At 39.8% G+C, this 21,426-nt stretch overlaps 1 protein-coding gene across 2 annotated transcripts in view; it reads left to right on the top strand.

Moving 5' to 3' along the window:
* ENTREP1 (endosomal transmembrane epsin interactor 1) overlaps nt 1–21,426 on the top strand; it is an 86,319-nt gene that overhangs the window by 8,239 nt on the left and 56,654 nt on the right. Inside the window, exon 2 of one of the 2 annotated variants that reach the window (XM_004454756.3) lies at nt 2,151–2,207. The exons of the other annotated variant lie outside the window; for it this stretch is intronic. Within the exon in view, the coding sequence (XP_004454813.2) occupies nt 2,151–2,207 (57 nt within the window). The remainder of the gene's footprint in view (nt 1–2,150; nt 2,208–21,426) is intronic. 2 annotated transcript variants of the gene reach the window in all.

Here is a 21,426-nt window from a genome sequence, read left to right as displayed (position 1 = left end):
GGTTACTTTCAGTGACCATATTTCTAAGGAAATGAGACTGTGGACCAGAGAAGTGAAATGACTTGGCCAGGTCCACATAATTACTTAGCAGCTGAGTGGGGAGCCTGAAACCCAGGGTCCTGTGGATTCAGTCCCAATTTCTAAGGATGCAGCCTGTACTTTCAAGACCAGCCTTCCATGCCCTGTTTCCAGCCAGAAATAGTTTAGAAGGAGAAAACATTCCATTGGATTTGAGATGGTTGCTAGGATGTAGTGCTGGTTGGCAGGCAGCTGGTAGTACATTTTAAACATAGACGGTATCTTAGTTTGCCAGGGCTGCTGTAACAAATACCACAGAGGTTGATTTAAACAACAGGAATTTATTTTATCACTTTAGAGGCTAGACGTCCAAAATCAAGGTGTTGGCAGGACCGTGCTTCTTCTGAGGTCTGTAGGGCTCTGCTGGTGGCCTGCTGGCAATCTGTATCTCAGTCTCTGCCTCCATTACTTGGCCACTTTCTCCCTGTCTGTTTTCTCCCTGTATCCAAATTTCCTCTATTTATAAGGACTCCAGTCATATTAGATTAAGAATCACCCTATTTCAGTTTGGCCTCACCTTAACTGATTGGATTTTCAGAGCTCCTATTGGGCTGACATCCACAGGGCTGGGGATTAGGACCTGAACATGTCTTTGTGGAGGATGTGATGTGATCCAATCCATCATCAATGGGATAGAAAAAAAATGGTGACCCACCTGCCCTTACCTGGTTTTGATCTTTGATGTCAGTGGATTGACTTGTCCTCTGTTGGTTTGATGCTGGGGAATGATTAACTCTCTGCCTGTGGGAACAGAGAATATTGCATCCAAGCTCATGTGCTTCAAATGTAAAGGAAGATTATAAAATCCTAATTGATTTGTAGTTAATACGCAGTAATTGTGAATTGGTACATTTGAGGGATTTGGGCAAGTAAAATTGTTCATGAGAGGAAATCCTCCTGACTACATTCAGCAGATGTACTTTATTATACAAACATAAATGTGCTCAAATATTATCTGAATATCCCCCTGGCTGATGAATAATTGTTTTGGTTATTCTTTCCCAACTGCTTGGAGAACTGTGTTACCCAGAGGGCTGACCTTGGTTTCCAGTTTCTGTTTTGGAAAAATGATGGTTCCTTTTTACCGGGAATCTTAGCTTGGTGTTTATTGAAGTGTTATTTCACTAAACGAGACCTTTCTCACTGTAGTCCCTCCTCCTTTGTGGAATAAATGCTCAGGAAAATTTATTGGTTGCCACCTGTGTGCCAGGCACTGAGCTTGGAGGTGGAGATTCAAAGAGAGACAAGACAGGAGTTCACAGGTAGTGTGTGCCAGGCAGAGATGGACCCCACCAATCATTACAGTAGAATACAAAGAGTTTTTGTTAAAAGGTTATGCAGATGGCTTCCAGGAGTGTAGGGTTGGGGTGGGGGGATGTGAAGGCTCCTCAAAAGAAGTGACTGTTAGTTGGGGCCTTGAAGAATGTATAGGAGTTCCCAGGCAGATAGAAGGAAACTTGGGAGAAGTGGGCAACGTAGCAAAGAGAAGTACATAGTCTAGGAATATCTAGAGCCTGGCTGGTTCATGGGAGGGCAGGTGTGCTGCGAAGGAAGACATGTGTAGGGAGGGATGGGGTACAAGGAAACCAAGCTTGGTACCTGGGCAGAGGCAGAACCTAAGGGGCATTGTTTGCCATTTCGAGGAGTTTCCTCATTGTCTCATAAGAGATGGGGACCCCCTACTGAAGGGAGGGATGTGACCAGAAGTGCATGTTCTGAGCTTGATTCAGGCAGCACACTGGATGTTACTGGGGACGGGGAGCCTGGTTTGGAGATACTGATTCCTTAACTGACCAGAAGGATTAGCTGATTTCTGTTTCTGTGTACTTAATTGATGTTGGGGAAAATGTATGCAGTTAATAAAAATGCTTTAATGCTTGGACATGAAAGAGTAGGCCACATTCTACGAACAACTGGTCTACCAGGGCTCATGTGACCAGCAGGAATATTAAATATTTGCTTTAGAATGCTTTGAAATTTCAGTACTTTGAAAATATATCCTTTAGAGACTGGATATTTCTTTATTGGAATTAGTTCATCTTCTAGATTTATGATACTGTTTATCCTTACAGGTGATACTCTCTGGAATCATAGGATTAACAACTTGGAAAAGGCCTATGATACTCCTGGTAGGTTCTGAATTGTTGACCTTTGTAAAATGTGCTATGTATGATGCCTCTGTCTAAATAAAGCACTGAAGAAGAGTGGGAAATATTGGGAAGTAAGATGTTACATATTCTCATAACAGTAAAGATGATGATTTTCCCTGTTTTCTGATTCATTTTAAGCTTCCTTTGTACCCAATATTATATATGCATTTCTAATTCCAGGATTAGGTCCATTCTTAAGATATAATTTAAAAAATTATTTGCTATGGAAATTTCTAAACACATACAAAAGTGAAGGGAATAATATAATGAACTCCTTGGGCCCATCACTCAAATTCAATAATTATCAACTATAGTCAATCTTGTTTAGATATAGTCACACCCACCTGCCCCCTGCTCCCCATTGCCCCACTTATTCTTTTCCTCCATATTCTTTTCAAGTAAATCTCATATATAATTTCTGAATATAAGATTTTAAAAAGAATTGTTATAATGTTTTGTTTTGTTTTGGTTAGACAACTTCAGAATTTTGTTGCTTAGATTTGTTGTATTTTCCTTTTATCTGACAAATACTATATTTTCTTGGTAATACGCATATATGTTGAAGTCTTCATCCTTTGTTTTTTTTTAATGAGGTAAAAGTCATGTAATATAGATTAACCATTTTAATGTGTACAATTCAGTAGCATTTGGTACATTCACAGTGTTCATCCTTTGTTTTTATTGCTGTATCGTTTCAATGCAGGAAATACTAGAGAAGGTAAATTATAGCAATGAAGCTACCAAGTTTCAAGGATAAAATAAAGGGTATGGAATATTGAATTTACTCCAAATGTTTAGAATTGAAGTACAGTAAAAAATTTTTTTCTACATAGCATCTTTTCTCTTGATTTTTCTTAGTTCTTTGAAATGAGTTTAAACAATTTTTCTGAAGTCATTTTGCACATGGACTTAACAGTTCATCTTAAACAGATCACTGTTTACTAGGCAAAGAGTAATAAATATAAAATGGCTTAAGTTCTTATACATGAGGAGAAACACATTGTAGAATCTTTGTATGCTGGAAAAATGGAGCCCAATGCTGTGTTGATGGTTCTGAAAATTGAACCTAAAGTGTCTTCAGGCCTGCAAGACAGTTATAGGCAGCATTTCACAAGTTCATCCATTGATAATTTTTAATATGAAAACTTTAATTTTTAAATTACATTTTAATTTAATTTTTAATATTACATTTAATATTAATCCTTTAATATTTCTGGAAGGAGTAAATTATCATTACAGTATTTTAATATAATATACTAGCAGGATAGGGGTAAATGAGGCTTTGGATGAGTTTCATGGCATGTGTTATGAATGGCTAAGATCTGTTTTGCAGCAACTCTCTAGGTTTATAGTCTCTGCAGAAAATTGCTGGATGGTGTTCAATGTTTATATTAATATGTAGTTATGGGAGTTACCCTTGTACTGGTTTTTTCTACTGAGTCAGTATTAACATGCTCAATAATATAAACCTCAAGTATTGAAACTGAATTAAAATAAGAAAATAATGCTATTTGTACATTTAGAATTTCAAATGGTGAAGAGAAAATGAGCACACGTTCTGGACAGATGTTCTCTTTTGGAAAGGTGCCTTATATGTATATTTATTATATGAGCATAAGCAACTTTATGTGAAAAGGATTGTAATAAAAATTTACCTTTATTACATCCCTTCAAGTTTATTTCTCATCTTTGTTGGTAAGCATGTATACTTTTTCACAAGTTGTAATCAATCTATACATACTATGTTGTGCTCTGCTTGTTGTGCTTAAAATTAAATTCTAAGTTAATACCAGGTATGAGGAGCATCATTCTTCATGTTTCTTTCTTACCATCAGTTATTACCCTGTGGTTGGACATTTGAGCTTTTATATTTTGACTGGTATGAATTATGTATTTTAGAAAGTCATACAGAGATTATTTTGAAATATTAATTAACATTGATGATAAAGGAAGAGTTTCTTAGGGCTGCCATAACACATTATCACAAATTTGGTGTACTAAAACAACAAATTTATTCTCTTACAGTTCTGGAGGCCTAAAGTCTGAAATCCACATATTGGCCAGTGTTAGTTCCTTCTGGAGGCTCTGAGGTAGCATCCATTGGCTTCCTCTCTCCTGGCTCCTGCAGGCTGCTGTCAGTCCTTGGTGATCCTTGGCTTGTAGACCCATCACTCCAATTTCTGCTCCCATCTTCACATGGCCTTCCCCTCTGTATGCCCCTGTGTTTTCTGTCTCTTATAAGGAGCCTTGTCATGGGTGTTAGGACCCACACTAAACCAGGATGATTTTACCTCCAGAGCCTAATCTTAACTCCATCTGCAAAGACCCTGCTGAGGGTCTGGGTGGACATATCTTTTGGGGGCCACTATTTAACCCACTGTAAAGATGAACTAATTTTTAGGAATTAGTTATACAAGGAAAACTTTGAGTATATCCAGAGATACTTTGAGCCTTTGTTGGTGTACATGAAAAGTCCTCAGTTTTTAGGCGTCTTAATAATATACCATTATAACCTGTGCCCCATGCTTTTGGTGTTAAAAATGAAAATATCATGTGACATAGAGAAAGAAACTCATGTGCCAGTCAGACACTCAGAGGTTCAAATCCTACCTCATCCCCTTAGAAACTGTGATTCTGGGCAAGCCACTTAACTTTTCTGGGCCTAGTTTTTAGGGAATATGCCACCGGATGATTTTTGGTGGGGGCCTGACTTGCATTCGAGGAGCAGGAAGGACCCCATCAGTCCATGTGCTCGCAGACCTAGGCCTGGCTGGTCACTTCCGACGGCTCTCCCCTTCCCACCCCACACTCACACTCTATCCACAGGGGCACCTTCTCACTCATCTCACATAGGCTTGGGACTTTCTGCCCCTAGTTTTTGCTAGGCTGGCTCCTGCTCTTCTGTGTCTTTGCTTAGCCGTTACCTCTTGAGAGAGACCTTCCCTGACCACCTGGCTACAGTATCCCTCCTCCCTGCCTCCTTGCGGTATCCCAGCCCTGAACTTACTGGCTTCACCTTACTCATACTGTCTGTCATCAGCCTGTATACTTTATTTTCAACTCTGTGTTATTTGTCTCCTGCAGTAGAGTCCAGTGAAGCAGGGGTCTTGTCTGTCTTCTTTCCCCAGAGCTAGTGTGCTCAATGCACAGCTTTTGTAGATGAGGGAATTAATTTGGCAGCCTATTAATAAGCAATTTAGGTCATAGGTGAATTCTGGAAGTTTCTCTTTCGTCTAAGTTTCTCTCACTTGCTTTTGTTCTCTATAACTTTGTGTTCATCTCCCTTTAACTTCTAGTTGGTTAGGGAGCATTTTGGTGGTGGAAGTTGAGAGGAGGCTGGTCTTTGTCAGGGCCCTTAGAGAGGCAAGCTGTCCTCGTTGTGAGTTGTAAGGTGCGCACCAACCCAGAACCTAGAACACTGGACTGCTCCGGTGCGAGAACTATTTACATTTGCGCATTCTCTTTTGTGATCCTTTCGGTGATTACAGCTGGTCTTTACTGGTTTGAACAAAGAAGGGTCAGGTCGACCTACTTCCTTTAAGCTCAAGTTTTTGTGGAAACTCAGAATTGGAAGCTTTTATTTACTGGGTATGTTTCTTTATGCTGATTAAAAGCTTGCGTGTTCCGAACAAAAATAATAATATTGAAAAATAGGTGATAAATATTTGTAACGATTTTTGGCCACAACTAGGATTAAGCTAGGGGAGTGTGCCTCTGGATGCATTGTGTGCGTGTGGGGGAGAGAGCGTGCAGGGTTTATAGGTTGTGCACTTTCCATAAAGAGCAAACATTTTCCATTTTTAAGGAATGTTTTTTACTTCTTCTAGCCCTCTTTCCTCTTTCATTCTAATAAGATGTTTTGTAAGTGTTTAGCAAAGACTCACCTCCGGATATGACCTCAAAGATTGTCTTGTGTGTGCACCTCAAAAACTGAATGAATTGTCTTTTGGTAAGATGCTTCTTTTCGGTGATGCATTTGGTCACAACAGCCGCTGTGAAAGTCCAGCCAGGCTTTCTGCCTAGCTATAATTTTGGTAGCTTATGAAATGGCAATTTGAGCTAATTGCTATTTGTATATTTCTGACTCAGTTTGGAACCGATGACATTAGTACAACCTCAGAATTGATAAGAAGACACTTTGTTCTTGACAGTAGGAAGGAATGTTCTTTCCTGGTGATGTTCTTGAGTCACATACGTAGATTATTCTCAACTCCAGACCCTGTTGACTTGCATCCCAGACCAAGAACAGAAGAAGGTAAATGAATTGGCTATTTTAACTATGATCCATCAGTTTCTTTTCTGACTTTTAGATGATAATATTTAGGGTAAAGCCTAGTACCTAAAGAGAATAAGAAATGGATTAAGTAAGAGATACATAATTTCCCCCCTCATCTAGCAGTCCAAACAGGCTGGGTTGGACAGATAGCCCTGCTCTTCAGAGCCATTCAGGGATCCAGATTTTTTTCATCTTATTGTGTGTGATAGAAGAGTCATGGAATACCCAGACACTTTGTCAAGAGCTTGAGGGGGGAGCGAATTTGGCTGATAGGGCGAATTTAACTGATAGGGCATCTGCCTACCACATGGGAGGTCCAAGGTTCAAACCCAGGGCCTCCTGACTTGTGTGGAGCTGGCCCATGCGCACTGCTGATGCGCGCAAGGAGTACCATGTCACACAGGGGTGTCCCCCCCGTAGGGGAGCCCCAAGTGCAAGGAATGTGCCCCGTATGGAGAGCTGCCCCATGCAAAATAAAGTGCAGCCTGCCCAGGAGTGGCACGGCACACACGGAGAGCTGATGCTGCAAGATGACGCAACAAAAAGAAACACAGATTCCGGTGCCACTGACAACAACAGAAGTGGACAAAAAGAAGAACAGCAGCAAATGGACACAGAGAACAGAAAACTGGGGTGGGGGTGGAAGGGGAGAGAAATAAATAAATCTTTAAAAAAAAAAAGAGATACAGATTGCTGGTGCCTCTGACAAGAATACAGGTGGACACAGAAGAACACACAGTGAATGGACACAGAGAGCAGACAACTGGGGGGTGGGAGGGAAGGGGAGAGAAATAAATAATAAATCTTAAAAAAGAAAGAGATTAAGGAACTATTGTCATCAGTTAGTCAGAATTAGTTTCAGATGGGTTATGCTGCAAGATAGATGATAGTCCTTTCTATTCTGATGATACAAAAGAGCAGGGAGGTCCCAGTACCCATGATGTACAGTTTAAGAGTCTATATATTTATAAAATGAGCCCTGATGCCCTTTAGCTTTGTGCAGTCTAATTCTTTAAAGGATATTTCTTGGCTAGCAATAATTTGGGATGAGCTGTGTTTTGCTAGTTCAATAAGGTTTGATTTTAATACTGACACTTTACTACTAATTATCTAGTGACCTTTGGAAAAATCTCTAAGTCTTATTTCTGTGACTATAAAATGAGTGGTTTAGATCAGAAGAATCTTTTAAGATTCCTTCCCATTCTCATAATACAGGCTTCCAGAATCCTGTTTTGTTACCTTGGTGGTGGTATAGTTGTTTTTTTTTTCCTGTTTTTTTGATGGTGTTATCGTTTTAAATGGGCATTTTCTACACACTATTATAAGTGCCTGTGTATAAACTGAATTACTCTGATTATTTCACTTTTTCTAAGGCTTGAAAATGGGCAGCTGTTCTTACTCTTCAAAATTATTAATAATATGCTCTTGCATGTATATAATGCTTAACAGTTTACACGTTTCTTTCGTATACCTTTTGTTAAGTGATGTATATAATTTTTATAGTTAAGGGAACAGCAGCTCAGCAGTAATAGCCTATCTAGTCACACACAACTGAACAGTTATTTTAAAAAACCCAAGGGGGGGAAGCAGATGTGGCTCAGGTAACTGAGCTCCTGCCCACCACATGGGAGGTCTGTGGTTTGGTTCCCGGTGCCTCCTAAAGAAGACAGTGAGCTGTTGTGATGAGCAGGTGCAGGAAGCTGGCACAACAAGATGATGCAACAAGAGATATAAGAAGATAAAAACATAATGAGACAACAAAGCTGGGAGCAGAGGTTTCTGGTGCCTCCTACTAAAGAAAAAAAAAAAAACGAGCAAGACAGTGAGCTGATGTAACGGGCAGGTGCAGCAAGCTGATGCAACAAGCTGATGCAAGAGGATAATGCAACAAGAGACACAAGAAGAGAAAACACGGAGAAACACAACAAGGCAGGGAACAGAGGTGGCTCAAGTGATTAGGAACCTCCCTCCCACATTGGAGGTCCTGGGTTCATTTCCTGGTGCCTCCTAAAGACACAGCACACAGCAAGTACAAACAATGAGGGGGTGGGGAGAAATAAATAAATAAAAATAAATCTTTAAACAAACAAAAAATCCCCAGGGGTTTTACTCCTATTCCAGTCTGTTTTTACTTTATCATTCTACCACCTTCTCCTTCAACAAATTAATGGATACTTCCCTGTGACCAACAAGGGTTTTGTATGTGTGTATGTGCATAAGTTAAAAATAAGTTTTGTTTCTTATTTGTGACTGTCCAGTTCTTTTTCAAGTTCTAAAGTGGTGAATGTTTTAGAAATTTTGTCCGTCACTCAAGAGAGCTAGAAGCAGAAATGAACAAGGCATCAGAAGGTCCAGTTTTGAGTGTTTGTCCTGTTACTTCCAATCAATGAGTAGTCAAGGAAATTATCTAATCATTTTTCTCATCTGCATGTTGGGAATGCGTCCATCCCTTAGGATTATAGTGAGGAGCAAAAGACATAAATGCAGGTTGAAACTATAAAAATGTAAAATGGGCTCTAAAGCCAGACAATCATATTATTAATTATTTTTTATCCTCCATTAAGAAAATCTCTTAAGAGAAAATCTTGTGTCTAGTTTTGGTATGTCAGTAAGTCAGGAAGGCATCTTGGGATGGGTTGGGGTTTATTTGTGGCCACAATGAGTTTAGTCTGTTGACAACGAGAGTTTTTTGTTTTTTTGACAACAGAGTTTTGATTTTTCTCTTCTTATCGCCTGCTTCCAGAAAATGTGCACTGAATAAGAAACAAGGATTTTCAGAATCGAAACTAATCTAGAAGGTCCATCTCCTAGCAGAATCAAGAGCTGACCAGTACTTTGTTTTGCAAACTAACCTGAGTCAATTTGGGTATGCACTAGTTAGCAAATTTAGTTTGGTAGCTACAGGTAATTGCCAATATTTAGAAGTAAGACAGGATTATAGACTATCTCCCCGACAACCTTCCTGCCAGGTGTAATTTGTTCTGGTGAAAGTAAGTCTCAGACCAAATTCCACTCTAATTAAAAACGCTTACTAGCAAAAACATACAGAAAAGTCATTTACTCACTGTGCTCTGTAAATTTGAAGGATAGAAATCTGGGATTTTCATTAGAGATTGTGAACATCTTTTTTTTTTTTCCTCTCGTTGCATCCACCTATCTTTTTTTTTTTTTTTTTTAAGATTTATTTATTTATTCCCTCCCCCCCTTGTCTGTTCTCTGTGTCTGTGTCCTGTGTCTTTGTCCGCTTCCGTTGTTGTCAGAGCTGGGTGGCACTCCTTGCGCGGGGCGCGCACTCCTTGCGCGGGGCGGGGACACCCCTGTGTGGCAGGGCACTTGTTGCACGCATCAGCACTGTGCATGGGCCAGCTCCACACGGGTCAAGGAGGCCCGGGGTTTGAACCGCGGACCTCCCATGTGGTAGGCGGACGCCCTAACCACTGGGCCAAGTCCGCCACGGCATCCACCTATCCCTGAAAACGTGTTGATCAAGCAAAGCTGAGTTTATTAGACCTCTACAATAAGGGGAAATACCTCATTGACAGTAGTTCTCAGAAGAGTAAATCAAGGGAAAATATTTTGTAGGGTTTTAGGGCTTGGGCTGGGTGATTTTAAGATGTAGACTCTATCAGGACAGGACTGATTGGGATTGAGCAGAGTTTATATAGCAGTTTTGGATTGGAGGGCATGTGGGGGGACCTGGAAGTTGGGTTAGATGAGTATGCTGTTGGTCTTGATAAATAAACGAGTTGGTTCACACTCTTATCTTTGAGGAGCAAGTAGTTCCTAGAGCAAGTAGCTAAGTTGTTTCTGCTTGTTCTCAGAATGTTTAATGTAGGATCAGAAAAGTACGGCTGATTGATTAACACAGGCACTGAAAATTGTGTTCATTTAAGTTCTCACCACAAATTTCATCAAGAATCCATTTTTAACATCCATTGTGCTAATTAAACATACTAATAATTTCATCAATGACAACCCATTTCCGTCTTCACTATGCTCCTTTAACAAAGTCACTTGGATGTTGTTGGGAAATAAAGGTGAAGGAGCCTCTGGGGCTCATAAATGCTGGCTTACCACCCTGGAATATGAATCCCTGATTGGTTTTACATGCAGCTTGACCAGCTAATACTTACATAACATGACATTGTCTCTGCCTCTCTTTTTAAAGTGTTTTAAAGTGCATTACAGACACTCTGTAGTGGTACGTATTTATCGGGGTGGTTGAAGGGAGCCCTTGACCATCTGGGCCCAGTAGCTGGCGGTCAATTTCTGAATACGACTGTAAGAAAACTGCACGAACTATGAATAATTTGAGGCAAGAGGGGAGACCATTTTGAACTGGGGGGCATCTTAAAATAGCTGCATTGTCATATAAAATGTGTGGCCCCAATTGTGTTGGGACTCATACATGGCTATTGCTGGTTTCATGGAAAATTTCTGAAAAGTTATGAAGAAAGTGTTTAGAGTGGACACCTCTCGAGTGGGAATGGGAATGGGGAAATGGTGTTGGAAAGAAAACTACACCTATTAAGGAAACAGAAGCTCACCCGATTGTGGAGGAGAAAACAATTTTATTAACAGTCTTGCAAGAACGGGTGCTCGACCTGGATGAAATGGCCGGTGCACCAAACAACAAGAAACAGTGATATTTATAACCTAACCCTAACACTCAGGTCCCTACCCTCTTCCCCATTGATTGGGTACTTTGGGGGTCACAGCCCATCTGAAACGTCTAAGTTATGCGATTCCACTCTCAGTCCCGCACCCTCGCTCTCTGCGCTCGGTTGGGCTGGGCGGACCCTGGACTGCTCTCCTGGTGCACTTTTCAAATTTGGCACAACTTTCACTATTGGCCCTGCCCCCACTTCTCACCACTGACCCCCCTCATTTTTGCTCCACTTTTCAAATTCCTGGCGCTTTTCAAACCCCTTTCCCTCCCTCCTCCAGTGGGCTCGGCTTCCCCTTTGTGAAAATTAAACTTAACCCTTTCCCACAGTGGGGGACTTTAACTTTCCAGTTTGTCGGGAGAGGACAGATATTGTGCCAGGGGAGAATAGAATATTTAGTTTATTTACGTCTTACTTGGTTTTTGGCCACCCAGTATCTGCTGTATCTGAAGTAACTCTTTTTGGGGGCCTTTTTGTGAGTCTTGGTGAGAGGCAGGGGCCTCCCTCTAGCTGTGAAAGCCCTGGAGGCCAGATGCTTGCTCACTCCTCCCAATGCCAGCAAATGGGGTGCAAACACAGGACCTCGGCCCCCTGAGGCTCCTGCCCAGGACTCAGAAGCTGGAGCTGGCAATGCAGGCGAGCAGGGCCAGCTTACATTTCATTGGTGGCGTCTAAGGCCTGCCACAACTGACTTGGCTTTCTTGTGGCTTTACCTTGGTAGAGGTTCCAGCACCCAGCTTCTCTTGGCGTCTTCCTAGGCTACTGAGCCAGTTCCTGTAGATTCTGTGAGCTACGTGATAGCCTCATAAGAAATTCCTTTTCTGCTTAAATAGCCTGGCTTGGTTTCAGTTGTTTGTAATTATAATCAAGATCGCTGAATGCTGTAGGACCATGATTTTTCTTCTATGAATACTATCCATAGTATTTTTAAAAACTAGTTCAAAAATAAAAGAGATTCATTTGAAACATTTGGGTGTTTATGGTTAGTTGAAGAACTAGAAAGCCCAAGAGTGTTCAAGTTAGATGGATACATGGTGAGTGCTTGACATCTGTTCAAAGTATTGTGGGTGGTAATGGGATTGGATCTTACTAGCTGTGATTTGTCAACTAGGATTCCAAAGAGTTGCCTTGTAAAGTTCCTTAATGCAAAGAAAAGAAGGCTTTATACACAGGTATTGTGTTTTAGCTGGTATTCTGCAAACTGATAGAGGGAAACTAATATAGATTCGAGTTAGATCTGGGTTCAGGACCCAATCCTTCCAAATAACAACTACTTGTATAATTGGGGGGCATGTTACTTAACCTCTCTGTTAAATATTGAGAGCTTTCCCATTTATTTTATATCCATATCTATGTCTCTAAAATATGTGATATACATGTCACACACATGACTCTGACCTTTTATGATGAGCCTTTTAAAGGGAAAAAAATTTTTTTTTAAATTTAGAATAGGGAAGGCCATTAGCCTTCTTACTCTTATTAAAAATAGTAATTAGACCTCTGTTCATTTCCCCAGCACCCAAACCTGGTTACACTCCCTCGAAATAACCATTTCCAATGATTTCTGGTGTTAGTGTTCCTAGTGGTTGTCTCCATCTTGCTAAAAGTGAAGGTTTATAACCCTTGTGCCATCCTTCCTTTCTTCCTCTTTTATTTTTAAAATTAACTTTATTTCCCCTATTGGCTACTTTATGATTGAAAATAATATTGTAAACCTCAGTCTCTTAATTTATTAACTTTGGATAGTATCTTCTGACTCTTTTTTTATAAGATGAAGAAATTAGCACTTATCTCCACTTCTTTCCTCCTACTTCTCAACTTTGGGTAATAATGTTATTACTTCTATATTGTTAGTGTTTTAATATTTACATTTTGTTCTTAGATTATATCATGTAAACCTTGTCTATAACTTGTTTCCAAAATAATGAAAACCAATAAATAGCACTTATAGTATTTTTTATGTACATGGTATTGTAATAGGATGTTAAAACTGGATTATTTTCTAAAATCCCCTGAGGCCTCAGTGCAGTAGATGCCAACTGCTCCCATATTATCAGTGTGTGTTTGACTAAGCAGGACTTAGAAAGCCAGTGGGTGAAAAAGTTTTGCAGCCCTTAGCTGGTTGCCATTCCTTATCCTATAAAAAGATTAGGGATTAAAGAGACAAGTGTTTTGGAGGAAGTTACTGAATTGCTGTGGTATTTTGAGTGCCAACACCGCCCCCCCCCCCCAATGAGGGGATAGTCCTTAAAGATAAGTACTTGGAGAACCTGCTATAGTCCCTTAGAGGATGAGTGACAGGAAATGCTGGAAGGGTCTAAAGGGCTGGTCGGAGCATCCTGTGGTCTCAGAATTAAAACTGTAGTTGGAAAGTAACTGTACTCTTACAGACAAGCCCAAGATACAGACTTCCAGCTGACCCCTAGATGGGCGGCCAAGAGAGAGCAGGCCTAAGGAAGCAGATGTGGCTCAAGTGATTGAGCTTCACCTACCACAGGGGAGGTCCCTGGTTCTGTTCCATGCCTCCTAAAGAAGACAGCAAGCTGGTGCAACAGGCAGACATGGCAAGCTGATGCCACAAGAGGCACAAGAAGAGAACCATAATGAGAGACTCAACAAAGCAGGTAGCAGAGATTTCCAGTGGCTCCTAAAGAAGAGCAAGAAAATGAGCTGACACGATGGGCAGGTGCAGCAAGCTGATGCAGCAAGCTGACACACGAGATGATACAACAAGAGACACAAGAAGAAAAAAACATAATGAGAGACACAACAAAGCAGGGAATGGAGGTGGCTCAAGTGATTAGTCACCTCCCTCCCACCTTGGAGGTCCTGGGTATGGATCCCAGTCCCTTCTAAAGAAACAAGGAAGATGAGCAGATGCAGCAGGTGTAAACAAAGAGGGAGTGGGGAGAAATAAATTAAAGCTTTAAAAAAAAAAAAGCACAGGCCTGGAGTCAACCTGCCCAAGAGGCCCCTAAAGGAGCAAGGAGATCATAGCAGAAAGTGACTGGGTTGTACTGCTGGTTCCCAGTCAAGGGAACTGTGAGCTCAGCAATGAGAAGTCTCAGAGGATCCAGTGGAAGCCCCATTCAGGAGAGAATCCACTGTACACACTGTCCAAGGCCTGGCAGCAGCAGGCAAGGCAAACTCGTCTACCAACATGCCTTTAGCCTTCATTTTGTCAGAGAACATTCTTAAGGGCCTCTCCCTTACTCCTTCTTATCCAAGGTGACAGAAACTGTGGTTGGCCATCTTTAAGAGAAGTGGGTATAGGAAGGGGGGAACGAGAAGATTGTAGTCCCTCCCTTGCTTTTCCCTCTGCAAACTTTCTCCATCCAGAAGTCTGATCCTAGGGAGAGAAGCCCAAATTTTTAAAAAGTTCCAAGTTTTGCCTGGGACAGAGGTCTGGACATTTTTATTACAAAAGTGAGACTTTTTGTAACTTGATATGACTGGAGGATTTTTTTTTTTTTTTTTTTGTATTTGATATTGATCAGAGAAGTTGTAGGCCTGGCCCCAAATTTCGTCTAAGTGGTCTGGAATGATCAGCCATACAACTGGACTTGAATAAGATAAAGACGTTTTTTGGTAAACCCCATAGGTCCCACTCATTCAAGGGATCAGCTGCATTATGCACTGTAGCACTAAGAAGAACAATCAGATCTAGAGAGAAGGAAATCTAATCCCATGTCACTCAAGGAGGACTGTTTGCAGCAGCCACGTCAAACGTAACATTCTTATTCTCTGTCATTTTTAGTTTGCTTCATGTTTGGGCCATGACTTTGATAATAGGTTAATATTTTTCCTAGAGTTTCTAAATGACTGTCTACTTTATCTTGACATAAAAAGCATATGCCTTCACCTAATTATGGAGATCATCTAGCTTCTGCTTCTTCCTTTTTTTTTTTTTAGCAGCTTTACTGAATATAGTTCATATACCCTAAAATTCACCCATTTAAAGTGTACAGTGCAGTGGTTTTTAGTATATTCAGAGTTGTGCACACATCCCCACCATCAATCGTAGAACATTTTCATCACCTCTGAAGTCAGTGTGCACTTGCCCACAATGTCCCCAGACTTACGTAACCACTAATCTAATCTACTGTTTGCTTCTATAGATTTTCCTATCTGGACATTTCATATAAATGGAATCAGACAATATATCATCTTTTGTGTCTGGAACTTTTGCTTAACATAATGTTTTCAACATTCATCCATATTAGAGCATGTATCAATACTTCATTCCTTTTAATGGCTGAATAATATTGCATTGTATGAATAGACTACATTTTATTTATCCATTCATCAATTGATGGGCATTTAGGTTATTTCTACTTTTTGGCTATTATGATAAATGCTGTATTGTACATTTGTGTACAAATTTTTGAGTGGATGTATATTTTCATTTCTGTTGCGTATATACCTAGGAATTGTTGGGTTATATGGTAACTCTATGTTTAACATTTGAGGAACTGCCAAACTCTTTTCCAGATCACCGCATGATTTATATGCTTTCCAGCAATGTGTGAGAGTTTGTATTTCTCCACATTTTCAACACTTGTTATTATCTGTCTTCTTAATTTTAGCCATACTATTGGGTGTGAAATGGTGTCTCTTAGTGGTTTTCATTTGCATTTCCCTGATGACTAATGACGATGAGCATATCTATTCATGTTTATCCATTTGTTATTTTCATTGGAGAAATGTCTGCCTATATTTGACTTTTTATTACAAGTCCTGTGTCAGATATATGATTTGCAAATATTTTTTCTCCCATTCTGTATGTTGTCTTCACTTTCTTGATAGTGTCCTTTGAAGCACAAATTTTTTTTTTTTTAATTTTGATGAAGTCCAGTTTATCCATTTTTTTTTCTTTTCTTGCTCATACTTTTGGTATCATTTAAGAGGGCTTCGTCTAACCTATTAAAGTCATGAAGATTTATTCCTATATTTTCTTTAAGAGTTTTATTGTTTTAGTTCTTATGTTTAGGTCTATGATCCAATTTTGGTTAAATTTTGCCTATGATATGATATAAGGTAGGGGTCCCAAGTTTGTTCTTTTTGCACTGTTTTTTGAAAAGTTATCCTAGCACTATTTGTTGAAAAGACTAGTCTTTCCGCATTGAATTATCTTGGCACCCTTGTTTGAAAACCAACCGACTGGAAATGTAAGCGTTTATTCATCTGGCTTCTTAATTATACTCTTTCTGCTAGTTGTTCCATTTTCTTCTTTGGGCATTTCTCTCCAAGACCTTTAACTTCCTGTTCTAGTTGGGACTGAATGTTTTCTAGGCCTGCTGCACAGATGTCATCTTAATATTTCTTTTCTTTGTATTCTTGGATTAGAATCATTGTCTCTTAGATCTCTTGCATTCTTTTCTCTTGAATTCCTTTTTTGCTGTGCCTGAGAACATTCTCAAATACTAATTTTCAGAAAGAATGTAAGTGCAGGGAACTCTTAGGGTTTGAATGTCTTGATGTGTCTTTGTTTTATCCTCACAGTTGAATGACGGTTTGGCTGGATATAGAATTCTGGGTTCAAAATAATTTTCCTTTCAAAATACGAGGGTATTGCTTGATTGCTTTTGTCATTTTGTCTTACTGATGAGAAGCATGATGCTTATTTGATTCTTGCTCCTTAGTAGGTGACCTCTTTTTTCTTCTTTGAAGTGTTTTAGGATCTTTGCCTTGGTATTTTTTAAAAGATAAAATCATGAATCTTGGGCAAACATAAAATGAACATGTGTCACTAATGAAGGAAAACTGGTTCAAAGTATTTAAAAAGCTGGGTATTTATACTCAGTGTTAGAAGAAGCTTCCTGGGGTAGATGCAAAATTGGTTATTAACAGGGCCTTAAACTAACTTGAGATTTTCTCTTCTACCAGACAGAAATTATCTGCATCTCTACTGATAAAAAACTACAACTTAAAATCTGCCCCTACAGAGTTGTGAAATAGCCTAGTAAATAAATAAATAAGTAAATCTCTTTGCTTATTTCCAACTTTCAGATAATTTTTCTGACAGTCTTCTGACATTTCTGGAGAATATGTCTAGATATTGATCTTTTTTCCTCCATTATTTTGACGACTTAGCTCTAATAATTTGAAGATATGTCTTTCTTCAGTAGTGAGAGATTTTCTTTATTTTTTCTTTGGTTATTTACTTACCTTCATTTGCTCTTTTTTTCCTTTCTAATCATCCAGTAATAAGATGTTGCATCTTGTGGATTGAATCTTTCTTAATTTTTCAAAGCCCCACATTTTCTATGTCTTTGTCTCTCTCCTTATTTATATTCTGGATATTTTTCTCTCCTTCCATTCTATGGAAATACTTATTATAATAATATTTTTTTGATGTTCAGAACTCTTTTTTTGTCTTTATTTTTTTAATGTTACATTAAAAAAATGTGAGGTCCCCATATACCTCCCACTCCCTCACACCACTCCTACCATAACAACAACCTCCTCCATCATCATGGGACATTCATTTCACTTGGTGAATACATCTCTGAGCACTGCTGCACCACATGGTCAATGGTCCACATTATAGTTTACACTCTCCCAGTCCACGTAGTGGGCCATGGGAGGACATACAATGTCTGGTAACTGTCCCTGCAGTTCCACCAGGACAACTCCAAGTCCTGAAAATGCCCCCACATCATATTTCTTCTTCCCACTCCCTACCCTCAGCAGCTACCATGGCCACTTTCTCCACATCAATGCTACATTTTCTTCGATTAGTAATCACAATAGTTCCAGAATAGAATATCAGTAAGTCCACTCTAATCCATACTCTATTCCTCCATTCTGTGGACCCTGGAATGGTTGTATCCACTCCATATCTATATCAAGAAGGGGCTTAGATTCCACATGGATGCTGGATGCAGTTCTTCTGCTTGCAGTTGTAGGCACTCTTGGATCCCTGGTGTGGTGGTCGACTTTCTTCACCTCCCTGTTAGCTGGCTGGGATAAGTCCAATAAACCAGAGGATAGGAGTTGCAAGTCTTTTGAGGCTCAGGACCTGGCTAGCACATGGACAGTTCAGAGATTCAGGTCCCCTGGGTATACACTAAACCCCAGCGCCAGCCACAGTTTTGGTAAAAGTAACAGGAGAGGCTTGTGAACAAAGGTCACATCTGAGTCCAACTCCATCACACAGAAACACAAACTCCAAAGTAGGGCCAACTGACTTGGCACTGAACTCCATCTGCCATAGACCATAGAACCTGTGGGTCTCTGTAGCCCTCAGAAGAACCAATACCTGAGGTTGTATCTACTTTATATGTCTCTGGGACTCTGCTGAAGTGTGAATAAAGGGTGACCCCTCTGATAACCTCCTGGCTCTTTTTGAAGACTCATAGCCATATAAACTCATTTGTCCTTTCCATTTCCCCCCTTTATTCAGGTCAAAAAGTGTTTTTAACTCCTGATATTATATGTAGGCTGAGATATTCTGCTGGTCTGAGTTGACCCTTTTATTCAAGGTCGTTCTTCAGCCACATCAGCAGCTGGTACTTGGTAGTAATCCCTCGGCACCAGGGAGTCTCATCCCTGGGAGTCATGTCCCATGCTTGGGAGAAGGCAATGCATATACTTGCTGAGTTTGGCTTCGAGACTGGCCACATTTGAGCAACATGGAGGCTCTCAGGAGTTAACTCTTAGGCACCCTACAGCTCTAGGCCTTGTTCTTATTTCAGGCACACAGGCTCATAAGCATAGTCATGAGTATCAAGGGCTCATTGTTGGACCATTCTTCTTTTTTGGTCTTTGCCGTTGTATTTGGGAGATTGTTGCTGTTCCATCAAGAACTCTTTTTTGCTCTCTGATGTATCCTTTTTCACAGCAGCTGTTGGGTTTTTTTGTTGTTGTTGTTGTTTTTTGGTATGCCATTTTTCTCCTCTTTGAAGATACATTTAAATTTTTCCTGTCTTATACTCTGAATACTATGTATTTTCTCCCTGGTGTGTTAATGGTTCTGGTTGACAGTTTTGGTCCTTCTTTTTTGTGCTGTTAGTTTTTTTAAGGTCTGTTGATCCTGGATTGTCCATTCTAGTCATGACTGCAGAACCAGGTTGGGTTAATATTTTTAATACAATAATACTAACAACAAACACAAACTGAGATGCATGTATATAATATTAATCCCCTAATCCTATTAGGCATAGTTAGTATCTTCATTCTGAGGAAACTGAGGCACAGAGAGGTTAAGTAATTTGCCCAAGGTCACATACCTAGATGTGCAGAGCTTGGATGCAACTTCAGGTGGTCTGTCTCTAGAGTGCCTGCTTTTAATCACTACCTTGCTTGAGTGAGTCTGTTTCAACAGCAGGCTTCTACGAGAGGGAGGGTTATCAGAATTGTGGGCAGTTGAGCAAACCATGTGATTGATGGGCTTCAGTTTAGGATGTGCTTGAGAGCAACAGGTAAGTATCCCCTCTCTCTCAGGTCAAAAAGAAGAGTGCAAGACCCACTCCTTCAGAAAAGAATTCACTAATCTTGGTTGGTAGATAAATGCTTCTACTGCCTGTTACTTTTTTTCCCCTTAGGTACCAGTGGCTGGGGGTTGAACCCGGGACCTTGTTTGAGGGAAGCTGGCACTCAGCCACTGAGCCACATCAGTTCCCTGAGTTGGTTTTTTCATTTGTTTTGCTTGCTGTTTGTTTCTGCTTTTTTTAGGAGGCACTAGGAACTGAATCCGGGACCTCCCATGTGGGAAGCAGTGCTCAACTGCTTGAGCCACATCCACTTCCTTGCTGTTATTTTTTTACCTGCAAAACCCTCTTCAGTATTTTTCAGTGCTTCATTATGAAAGTTTTCAAACTTTTAGAAAAGTTGAGCAGATAGCACAATGTCCAAATATCCTACATTCAATAGCTGTTAACATTTTGCTAAGTTTACTGTCTCTTTATAATTAGATGGATATTTTATACTGAACAGTTTCTAAGTTGCAGGCTTCATTGGACCGTCATCTCTATGTACATTAGAAAGCATCTTCTAAGAATAAGACATTCTTCCACATCAGAGAAATAATACCATGCCTAAAAAACTATCAGTAATTTCCTAATGTCTTCTAATATTCAGCCCATATTCCTATATCCCCAGTTGTTCCAAAGTGTTTTAAATAACTTTTCTTAATCAAAAATCTTTTAACTGAAGTATGATTTGTTCACATTTCTGTGTGTTAAGTGTACAGACAGTATATAGAAGAAAGTATACACAAGTAAATACTCTCATGTGACGTAGCCTTAAAAAAATCCAGGATGTAATCTAGGTTCATTGCATTTAGTTATTATTGTGTTCCTTTAGTCTTTCTTATTTTTGAATACTTTTCCTACCTCTTTTTCTTTCATTTTTCCAGAAATTGAGTTTGTGAAGAGATGGGGCTGGTTGGCTTAAATCCTTTTTGGAGCAATTATAAAAAAATTTAAATATACCCTGTGGCAGTTTGAGATTATTTATGAATTCCAAAAAGAAAGATTATGTTTGTAAACTGGTCTGTTCCTCTGGGCATAAATGCCTTTGATTGTATTAAATTCAAAGGTTTTAAGTTTATTTGATTAAATCAAAATTAGGGCTTTGATTCGATCATGTCAGTGGGGTGTGACTCAGGGTTGAGTCCCGCCCCCTTGGTGGGCTGACAGAAACAGACACTCAAGAAGACACACAGAGGAAGATAGAGAAGAGGAGAGCATTTGGTCATTTCAGTCCTGCCATGTGACAGAAAGGAGAAGGTTCAAACAGTTAGAGCCCTGGCAAGAGAGATGAGCCCTATAATAGCCTACAGCTGATATCGGAAGAAACTCGGCCTACAGAGTAGGAGGAAGATAGAAGGAGAGACCAGGCAGAGGTTGCCCACAATCTTACTTCAACATGTGGTGACAAACTTTAGTAAGGAAGTAACCTTGAGTTGAACTCTTTAGGCTCTTATAACTGTAAGCTTCTACCCCAAATATTTACCCTTTATAAAAGGCAACAGATTTCTGGTACTTTGCATCAGCACCCCTCCTAGCTGGCTAATACCCCAAAGCCAAGAGAAGTACAAACAAACTCCTTTGTACCCATTGCCTAGCTACATCAGTTATCAACAAGATAATCTTGTTCAAATTTATCTTACCCATACTCCTACGCATTTTTCTTTTTTTGCCATTGAATTTTTCAGAAACAAATCCGAACCTTTACAACATTTCATCTTTAAATAGTCAGACTATAAAATATACATAATTCATTATGTTCAACTGGCTAGTGATTGTCTCAC

This window comes from Dasypus novemcinctus, chromosome 8 (genome assembly GCF_030445035.2).
Source record: "Dasypus novemcinctus isolate mDasNov1 chromosome 8, mDasNov1.1.hap2, whole genome shotgun sequence".
NCBI lineage: Eukaryota > Metazoa > Chordata > Mammalia > Cingulata > Dasypodidae > Dasypus > Dasypus novemcinctus.
The sequence above is the reverse complement of the archived record's forward strand: the minus strand, read 5'-3'. Positions and strand labels throughout refer to the sequence as shown.